General features: G+C 51.2%; 1 protein-coding gene across 2 annotated transcripts; it reads right to left on the bottom strand.

Moving 5' to 3' along the window:
• Positions 1-1732: 1732 nt before the first annotated feature.
• LOC116463568 (nucleoside diphosphate kinase B) lies at positions 1733-7124 on the bottom strand. 2 transcript variants are annotated; one of them, XM_032146731.2, is made up of 5 exons: positions 7017-7124; positions 6557-6686; positions 5176-5277; positions 3442-3554; positions 1733-1994 (listed from the first exon to the last, which is right to left on the bottom strand). In XM_032146731.2, the coding sequence occupies exons 2-5, from the start codon at positions 6680-6682 to the stop codon at positions 1877-1879; spliced, it is 459 nt and encodes a 152-aa protein (XP_032002622.1). In that variant the 5' UTR covers positions 6683-6686; positions 7017-7124; the 3' UTR covers positions 1733-1876. The 2 variants fall into 2 exon arrangements, with proteins under 2 accessions (XP_032002622.1, XP_032002624.1); XM_032146733.2 differs by having other exon boundaries at positions 6951-7115.
• Between the last annotated feature and the right edge of the window lie 3191 nt (positions 7125-10315).

Here is a 10315-nt window from a genome sequence, read left to right as displayed (position 1 = left end):
CATCCTCCCAAGTAGCTGGGACTACAGGCACACGCCACCACGCCCAGCTAATTTTTGTATTTTTCAGTAGAGATGGGGGTTTCACCATATTGGCCAGGCTGGTCTTGAACTCCTGACCTTGTGATCTATCCGCCTCAGCCTCCCAAAGTGCTGGGATTACAGGCATGAGCCACCGCGCCCAGCCACATGTATTTCTTTAAACCGTTACATGCTTCTTGGGAAACTAGTTATGCCCAGAAACAAGTGTCTCAAGAGCTCAAGGGATGCTCCTGCCTTGGCCTCCCAAAGTGCTGGGATTACAGGCATGAGCCACTGCATCCAGCTAAGGTAATGCATTTTAAATAATAATGCACTTTTACTATTTTTTTTAAAAAAATATTTATTGAAAGCATGAGATGGCCGGGCGCGGTGGCTCACGTCTGTAATCCCAGCACTTTGGGAAGCCGAGGCGGGTGGATCACAAGGTCAGGAGTTGAAGACCAGCCTGGCCAAGATGGCAAAACCCCGTCTCTACTGAAAATACAAAAATTAGCCGGCTGTGATGGCGGGCACCTGTAAACCCAGCTACTCAGGAGGCTGAGGCAGAGAATTGCTTGAACCTGGGAGGCAGAGTTTGCAGTGAGCCAAGATCGGGCCACTGCACTCCGGCCTGGGCGACAGTGAGACTCTGTCTAAAAAAAAAGCGTAGCATTGTTATATATAGGAGTGACATTTAGCTTTCACCAGTGTTTTTTACAGGAAATGTAAATTTATAATTGATTCCAGGTGATAGTGCTACAAATGATTTGTATTGACAGGTGCTAATAACATTTTACAACTGTTCCAATCCAGCAAAATTAACCTCAAAAGCAGGGAATACGCCTCTAGCAACCACTCACCGCATCTAGCCCAGGAAACCAGCATAAGTCTCTTACCCCAGGGAAAAAAAATAAAGGGGTAGGGTTGCAGAAATATGTACCAACTATAGGCCAAGCACTAGGTTAGCTGCATATACATAATTTCACTAATCTTGCATTACAGTGGTAGATAGGCCCATTTCACAGATGTCTTTAGGCTTCCATTTCCTAATAAGTAACTTGCCCAATTTGTAATCAGCAGATATATAAATCTAGAGTATCTCCCTAGTCTGCATGTTTCACTCCAAGTTTCAACAAATCTTTCTTACAGGTGGCCAGGTGCAGTGGCTCACACCTGTAATCCCAGCTACTCGGGAGGCTGAGGCACAAGAACCACTTGACCAACTAGGCTTGAGTCCAGAAGGTGGAGGTTGCAGTGAGCTGAGATCACGCCACTGCACTCCAGCCTGGGCGACAAAGCGAGACTCTGTCTCAAATAAATAGGCGGGGCACGGTGATTCACACCTGTAATCCCAGCACTTGGGGTGGCCAAGGCGGGCAGATCACCTGAGATTGGGAGTACAAGACCAGCCTGACCAACATGGAGAAGCCCCGTCTCTACTAAAAATACAAAATTAGCAGGGCGCAGTGGCAAATGCCTATAATCCCAGCTATTCAGGAGGCTGAGACAGGAGAATTGCTTGAACCCGGGAGGCAGAGGTTGCGGTGAGCCGAGATCACGCCATTGCACTCCAGCCTGGGCAAGAGAACAAAACTCCGTCAGGATCAGATCATTCTTTGACAAGCAGGATTTAGATGTAGATGATGCTACTACAGCCGGAGAACCAAAAGTCACTTCTTTCAGCTCAGTATCAAATAAGCACAAGGAGACAGTGTCCAGCTTCCAAAAGCTTTATTGGCAAATATGCTCTATAAAAGAAAGAATGATCAATCCTGTTGCCTCTAAGTCAGTGGAATGAAGAGCTGTGTCCAGGGCCACACCACGCCGTGCTGAAGGAGACCGCTGCTGTGTCCACCTCTTATTCATAGACCCAGTCATGAGCACAAGACTTGTAGTCAACCAGTTCTTCAGGCTTAAACCATAGGCTGATTTCTTTTTCAGCACTTTTTACTGAATCACTGCCATGAATGATGTTCCTAAGAAAGAAAAGAATTACGAGTTGCCATGTTTTGAAGTGCAAAAGTCTGTTTAATGGGTACCGCAACGGACAGCCACTCCAGACTCTTTCAGCCAAATTGCCACTTGAAGCAGCAGACCAATTTATACCCCCGAAGCATTTCCTTTTAAAAGCAGCTATGCAACTGCAAAGGTGCTTGATTTAAAACATTCCTTGTTTCAACTGTATTATGCTTCCAAGTCTGGCCTCCCCATCAAAAGAGTGCTTGTACCCCAAGATTGCCGATGACATAAAACACTCCTCCTCAAATTTTGAAAAATACAGTAATACTCAAACCCACTCCAGATCAACATCCCAACTAGATATGATGTATTCATTGTCATAGGCCAGCTCTGCTGCATTTTCTTATAACACTGATTTGCAAAGCCCAACCATGACATAACGCTGCTTATTAATAAAAATCCCTTGATCCCACTTGAACGTCACCACTTTGTAAAGGTTTTGAACAGATTGTGTACAGGGGAGGGAATCAAAAGGTTAAGTGACACACCCATGGACAAAGTACTCATGGATGTGGCTGGAATGCTTCCCTTCTCCACACCTAGCATTTTTTGCTGTACTACACAGGAATTACCACATATGGCTCCCTTGTTATCTTGCTTAAAATTAAGTAACCTAGAGAAGAAGCTATGTGTAAAAGCTTTTTTTTTTTTTTTTGAGACGGAGTTTCGCTCTTGTTGCCCAGGCTGGAGTGCAGTAGCGTGATCTTAGCTCAAGGCCGCCTCCACCTCCTGGGTTCAAGCGATTCTTCTGTCTCAGCCTCCTGAGTAGCTAGGATTACAGGCATGCACCACCATGCCCTAATGTTTTACTTTTAATAGAGACGGGGTTCATCTTGGGCAGGCTCCAGGCTGGTCTCAAACTCCTGACCTCAGGTGATCCACCCGCCTCGGCCTCCCGGAGTGCTGGGATTACAGGCGTAAGCCCCTGGCCTGAAAGCTTTTATACAATGATATACCCAGCCTGAAAGTTTTTATACAATGATAATCGCCAACTAATTTAAAAGTTCAGGCCAAGTGCGGTGGCTCATGTCTGTAATCCCAGCACCTTGGGGGGCCGAGGCAGGCGGATCACCTGAGGTCAGGAGTTTGAAACTAGCCTGGCCAACGTGGTGAAACCCTGTCTCTACTAAAAATACAAAAATTAGCCGGGCATGGTGGCGGCACCTGTAATCCCAGCTATTTGGGAGGCTGCAGCAGGAGGATCGCTTGAACCCGGGAGGTGGAGGTTACAGTGAGCCGAGATGGCACCACTGCACTCCAGCCTAGGCAACAGCGGGAGACTCCGTCTCAAGAAAAAAGAAAAAAAACAAAAGTGCACAGATTCTTCTGAAAGTAGGATACGCCCGACGTCTGCTTTAAATGGTGTTGCATAAAAGTCATCCACCCTCTTGTCCCTGGACTTACCTGCCAACCTGAATGCAGAAGTCCCCACGAATGGTGCCTGGCTTAGAATCTGCTGGATTCGTCTCCCCAAGCATCACTCGGCCTGTCTTCACCACGTTCAGCCCCTCCCAGACCTCGAAAGTGTGAAAATGGATTTATAATCAGATCTGCCACTCAGGACAGGTAGGGTCTAACATTTACTCCTACCCGAAAGGACACATCAATGAGACCAATCAGTGACATGATTATCAGCTAACCCCAGCAGAGAGCAGGGGCCTATAAAAAACTCCATTCCAAACGTATTGCTAGGATTCAAAGAAAAGTCTGTCCAACTTGGGGACTTCCCAGTTTAGCTGAGACAGAGATAAACAATGTTGGAATCCTTATGCAGCCATCAACACAGAAGAACTGGTGAAGAAAGAAGAAAGTGGCCAGTGTGGAATAGGATCAGTGGGAAGAGCATCCCAGAAGACTGCTAGAAGAGGGAAAAGAAAGACTAACATGCTAGGGTAAGGATTCCAGGGAAGAGCAGAAGGAAGAAAAAGGGGAACAGGAAATAGATCTACTTTCTCAACAATTTCACTGCCTCCCTATATTACTCTCTCTCTCTCTTTTTTTTTTTTTTTTTTTTTTTTTGAGACAGAGTCTTGCTCTGTTGCCCAGGCTGGAGTGCAGTGGCTCAGCTCACTGCAACCTCCGCCTCCCAGGTTCAAGCAATTCTCCCACCTCAGCGTCCCGAATAGCTGGGATTACAGGCACACGCCACCATGCCCGACTAATTTTGTATTTTTTTTTAGTAGAGATGGGGTTTCACCATGTTGGCCAGGCTGGTCTTGAACTCTTGACCTTGTAATCCACCCACCTCGGCCTCCCAAAGTGCTGGGATTACAGGCGTGAGCCACCTCACCCAGCCACTCTCTCCTCATATTCTCTCCACTCCCAATTGGACATTAGCACCATCCAGAAGAAACTGCTTCTAGTATAGGATTGAGAACTTCTTATATCCTTACATTTGAATTTTTCATGAGAAAATAGGATAAAGTTTTTTAATCTAGGAAACATTAAGGTCTAAAACACTTGTCAAACAGAAGAAATTTAGTACTTTATAATTTTTTTTGAGATGGAGTCTTGCTGTCGCCTAGGCTGGAGTGCAGTGGCATGATCTCAGCTCACTGCAACCTCCGCCTCCTGAGTTCAAGCGATTCTTGTGCTTCAGCCTCCTAAGTAAATGGCCCCCTGAGTAATTGGGATTAACTCCTGGCCTCCGGTGATCCACCCGCCTCAGCCTTCCAAAGTGCTGGGATTACAGGCGTGAGCCACCGTGCCTGGCCCGAAAATTTACCACTCTTGCAGGCAGTGAGATTCTATCTAACCCTAGAGACATGGACCTGAAAAAGTCCTTCCCGTATCTTTTTTTTTTTCTTTGTTGAGACAGAGTCTCGCTCTGTTGCCCAGGCTGGAGTGCAGTGGCACGGTCTCGGCTCGCTGCAACCTCCACCTCCCGGGTTCAAGCAATTCTCCTACCTCAGCCTCCCAAGTAGCTGAGATTATAGCCGTGCACCACCACACCCAGCTAACATCCTTCCCATTTCTAAGGTCTGATTTGCTTTCTCCTCCCAAGCTCCTAGTTGCTCAGTTAAGTAACTTCAGCGGGTTCCATTCATAAAATGAAATTTAGATTAGCTGAGGGAGATGTCTAACAAAGAACACTGAGCACTTTTTCCTCATTTTCTCTCATTCCCCACAAGCACTCACCATGGCCACGACCGGCCCTGAGTTCATGTACTTCACCAGCCCAGGGAAGAATGGGCGGTCTTTCAGGTCAACGTAGTGCTGCTTCAGGTGTTCTTCAGAGGCCTGGCATTGGAGAGGAGGCACCAGTTAGGAGCTAAGCTGGAAAGACTCCATCCCATCCTCTGAACCTCCCATTAGCAAGTCCGGTTTGATATTCTAGCCCACGTTCCTAAGTGGGGTGTGGAAATATATATATACACACACACATACACACATAAATATTTTTTAAATCCCATCCAAACCATGAAACTAATGCCATTTTAACAGAAAGACTGTTCTTTTTTGGTGTGTTGTTTCGGTTTGTTTTAGGAGACAGGGTCTCACTCTCCTCACCCAGGCTAGAATGCAGTAGCACAATCATGGCTCACTGCAGCCTCAACTTCCAGGGCTCAAGTGATTTTCCTGCCTCAGCCTCCCAAGTAGCTGGAACTACAGATGCACTCAACCATGCCCAATTAATTTTTATTTATTTATTTATTTATTTGTAGAGACAGGGGCTTGCTATGTGGCTCAGGCTGATCTCCAACTCCTGGGCTCCACCCACCTCGGCCTCCCAAATTGCTGGGATTATAGGCGTGAGCCCCGCGCCTGGCCGAGACTGTTCTAATCGTAAAGACACCCTCATACTGTCAATGACATTAGGGGTTTTGTAAGCCTAAAAAGTAGGTGGTTTGAGGATCTAGATTTAGGCAATTAAATTTTGGCTGCCACTGAAGTACATATGACAGGTCATATGCCTGGCAGAAGTCATGTTAAACTCTCCTGGGCCACTCACAATGCCCTTTTAAATATTTCAGATAATAACTGAGAACATTCTTCAGCGATGAGCCTGGTTGAATTTCAGTACTTACATACTTACCCGTAAGTGTAGAGATTCAGATCTGTGCCCCAAATTTAATGTGGAAAATATTGTTCCTACCCTATGCTAAAGGAGGAGCACCGCACTGGAACTCGGAGTTTCAGACTAAAGCAAAGGACATTCCAAGCCTCCATCCTGTGCCTAGGTGGACCCGAGTGGGCAGGCGCAGGGGGTCTGGGGCGCTGGGTTTTTCCGCTCCCTGCTGCCCCCACGCGGCGGGTGGGCAGGTAGCGGCCCGCGGGAAGGAACCCAGACCCGGAGGGCGAGTCACGCTACCAGCGCTTCACCTTCCCAAGGGCGTCTGTCCCCACCGCCCCGGGAAAGGGTCGGCGGGCCCGAGCCGCCGCGGGCGGGGGCAGAGAGCAAAGGGATTTCGCTGCAGCGAAATGAACTCGGAAAGCAGACGCGGACAAACCGCCGCCGGGAGGGAAAAACACCCGCGAGCCGGCTGCAGCGGGGGAAGGGGAGACGGGGGCGAGTTACCCGGAGGAACTTCATGGCCACGAGGCGGAACCCCTTCTGCTCGAAGCGCTTGATGATCTCGCCCACCAGGCCGCGCTGCACGCCGTCCGGCTTGATGGCGATGAAGGTGCGCTCGAGGTTGGCCATGGTTCTGCGGGGCGAGAGGTGCAGTCAGGGCCCGGGCGAAAGCCCTGGCGTGGCCCGCGGAGGCCACGTGGGCGCCGCCGGGCCCGCCTCCCCCACCACGCGCGGCCGCGGGGACACGTGGCTTCCCGGCCGCTTCCGCCCCGCGCAGGGCCGGCGTCCCCTCTCCGGAGCCCGAAGGCCCGCGGGGAGCAAACGGCAAGGGAACCTCCCGCTCCGACCCCGCGCGGGACCTGCGGGAAATCGGGGGGCGCCCACAGACCGAGCCCACCTGCGGCAGCGCAAGCGGAAGAGGGAACGGGAGGAGTCGCCGGGGGATGCGCCGCCACCGCCTTACCGGGAAGCTAGAGGGGCCGGGCGGCGGCGCTGAGCTGGGAGAGCGGAGAGCTGGAGCGACCACCACACCCGGGAGCCGGCGGCGGAGGAGGGGCGCGGGGCGGGGCGCGGGGCGGAGCGCGGGGCGGCCACACCCCGGAGGGCCCAGCCGCCCAACCCGCAGGAACGCGCCACCCGCCCGGCCCGACGCGGCCCGAGAACCGTGTCCACACCCAGCCGGGGCGCGCCCTCGCCGGGCAGAGATCAAGACGGATCCGGAGACAGGAAGTGATTCCTTCTCCACCTAGACGTCCTGTGAGTTCAACTACGCACGTCCCAAATCCCACTCCTCACCTCTCAGTACTTCCCGTGACCCCAAAACTCCTACACACACACACACACACACACACACACACACACACACAGAACCTGCTCCTGTGCTCGAGTTCTCTACCCCGGTCAAGGCCGTCTGCTGCTTTCACCATCCGCCCGAGCACCGGCATTAACCTTGACTTGGCTCTCCGTCCCCGTCGTGCACCCACCTCCCTACCTCTGAAATCCAGCCTTCCCTCCCCTCTGCTTGAGCCGCGGTTAAGCCTCGGACTCCCAACGGGCCTCGATCTCACCTCTCCCCGCAAACCAGGATCTTTGCTCAGCACCTCAAACGGCCATCTGGTCCTGCGTCTGCCCTGCCCTGATGACTCCCCCGCCTACAGGATGGGGTTCAGACTCCTTAGCGGGATGCTCTTCTCGCAGGATGCCCTGCTCCCTGGCTGCCGCCTCCCCACCTACATTTCCAGCCCCAATCAGCCGCCCCACTCCCACCGTGACATGGGGATCCCTGCCCACCTGGCACTAAAGTGCGGTCGAGTTTTCCAGTTCACCCTGAGGCGCGCCCCTGGACCCTGAGGGAAGTCTAGACCCTGTCATAGAGATCAGGCCTGTCGTCGACCTGTAGACGCTTCCTACTTGCAGTGTCCCTGGCAAACAAGCTCCCTTTGGTGATGCCCAGCTTCCCTGGGGCGGTCACGAGCCCCTCCTCTCAGCGCCTGCAGCACTGACTGACAGCCGCACAGCAGTGGTACTGCCCTGAGACGGTGGGAGCCCACTTGCTTCCCCTCAGGGCTCTGAGCTGACCACAGCGATCATGCCATCACCCGAGTGCCCCTAGCACTGCGCTGATCACCTGTCACTGGCCAGATGGATGACAACCTGGCCTCTGTTATACCTTATCGGCTTTCCAAACTTCTAGTTACAGAGCCTTAGCCCACCAGACATTGACAATGACTGTCATGTGCCCTCATTTGGGGGCACTGTATTTTTTGGCTTCAATCTGAAGCACACTCTCATTTGGATTACCAAATGTCAACTGTGAAAACAGGTCTCGAAAGTGCATGGACTTTTCTCTGTCCGGGGGAGACTTATCTGCTCCCCTTGGTCAGGTCACTGATGGCTCCTCAGGGTACAGTCAGGACCACCCCTCTGCTTTCACCTCTTCTTTCCTTCCTGGGAAGACTGTCCTTAACTGGGGAGGCTGTAACCCTCCAGCTTCACTACACACATGTTCATTTCCCAAGTCCTGGTATGCTCATCTCACGCCCCAAAACAAACAGGCCACGCTTTGTGTAAAATATTAATAGAAATTCAGGCTGGGTGCGGTAGCTCACGCCTGTAATCCCAGCACTTTGAGAGGCCAAGGCGGGTGGATCACGAGGTGAGGAGTTCGAGACAAGCCTGACCAACGTGGTGAAACCCCATCCCCACGAAAAATACAAAAATTAGCCGGGCGTAGTGGCGTGTGCCTGTAATCCCAGCTACTCAGGAGGCTGAGGCAGGAGAATGGCTTGAACCCAGGAAGCGGAGGTTGCAATGAGCTGAGATCATGCCACTGCACTCCAGCCTGGGCGACAGAGTGAGATTCCATCTCAAAAATTTTAAAAAAAGGGCTGAGTGCGGTGGCTCATGCCTGTAATCCCAGCACTTTGGGAGACTGAGGCAGGCAGATCATGAGGTCAGGAGATCAAGACCATCCTGGCTAACACAGCGAAACCCAGTGTCTACTAAAAATACAAAAAAATTAGCTGGGCGTGGTGGCAGGCACCTGTAGTCCCAGCTACTCGGGAGGCTGAGGCAGGAGAATGATGTGAACCTGGGTGGCAGAGCTTGCAGTTAGCCGAGATTGCGCCACTGCATTCCAGCCTGGGCAACAGAGCAAGACTCCTCTCAAAAAAAAAATAAATAAATAAATAAATAAAAATTCATCTCGCCCTCGTCTGTCTGTAAAGGCAGCCCACCCCAACTACTCTCTTCTCCCCCATCCTGAGAAGTCTCTTCCTCTCTATTGCCTCTACCGAGGCCAGATGAAAAGGAAAGATAAGAAAAACCCTCAGGTGGCCAGTCGCAGTGGCTCACGCCTGTAATCCCAGCACTTTGGGAAGCTGAGGCAGGTGGATCATCTGAGGTCAGAAGTTTGAGACCAGCCCAGCCAACATGGTGAAAACGTATCTCTACTAAAAATACAAAAATTAGCTGGGAGTGGTGGCACACGCCTGTAATCCCAGCTACTCGGGAGGCTGAGGCAGGAGAATCGCTTGAACCCGGGAGGCGGAGGTTGCAGTTAGCCGAGATCGCGCCACTGCACTCCAGCCTGGGCGACAGCGAGACTCTGTCTCAAAAAAAAAAAAAAAAAAAAAGATCAGAGCCTTACCACTATCACCACCCCTGCTGAGCAGCTAGGGCTTTTTCTTTTTTGAAGACAGGTCTCACTCTTGTCACCCAGGCTGAAGTGCAGAGGCGGGATCACAGCTCACTGCTCCAACCTCTGGGGCTCAAGCAATCCTCCTACCTCAGCCTCCTGAGTAGCTAGGACTACAGGAATGTGCCACCACACCCGACTAATTTTTAATGTTTGGTATAGATGAGGTCTCACTCTGTTCCCCAGGCTGGTCTCAAACTCCTGGGCTCAAGCAATCCTCTTGCCTTGGCCTCCCAAAGTGCTGGGATTATAGGCCACTGCACCCAATCACACTTGAACTTTCAAATGAAAGAGAAGTACATTTCTATCTTGTCTCCATTAAAGCAACCAAATCAATATCCTAACAAATCAAAGCTACTTACAAGACCTCCTGCTTCATTTGAGGCCATCCCAGGGACCCAGGCTTACTGTCTACCTAGCTTTTCTGATTTTTGGAGGAATTACAACTTCCCACACTCCCCCATTCACTGAATTCCCAAGTTTCTCCAGAACAGGATGGATATGTTTTTGTTTAAGAGGCGTCTCACTCTGTCACCCAGGCTGAAGTACAGTAGCATGATCATGGT

The sequence above is a fragment of the Hylobates moloch genome, unplaced genomic scaffold (assembly GCF_009828535.3).
Source record: "Hylobates moloch isolate HMO894 unplaced genomic scaffold, HMol_V3 SCAFFOLD_42, whole genome shotgun sequence".
Lineage (NCBI taxonomy): Eukaryota > Metazoa > Chordata > Mammalia > Primates > Hylobatidae > Hylobates > Hylobates moloch.
This window is presented reverse-complemented; position numbering and strand designations above follow the sequence as displayed.

Bases quoted from the DNA above. Each gene is read 5' to 3' on its own strand.
- LOC116463568 (XM_032146731.2), bottom strand. From the start codon at position 6,682: ATGGCCAACCTCGAGCGCACCTTCATCGCCATCAAGCCGGACGGCGTG. The intron at 5,278-6,556 runs GTAACTCGCCCC...CTCCAATGCCAG, and splicing joins TGGCCATGAAGTTCCTCCGG to GCCTCTGAAGAACACCTGAA. The intron at 3,555-5,175 runs GTGAGTGCTTGT...CACACTTTCGAG, and splicing joins CAGGGCCGGTCGTGGCCATG to GTCTGGGAGGGGCTGAACGT.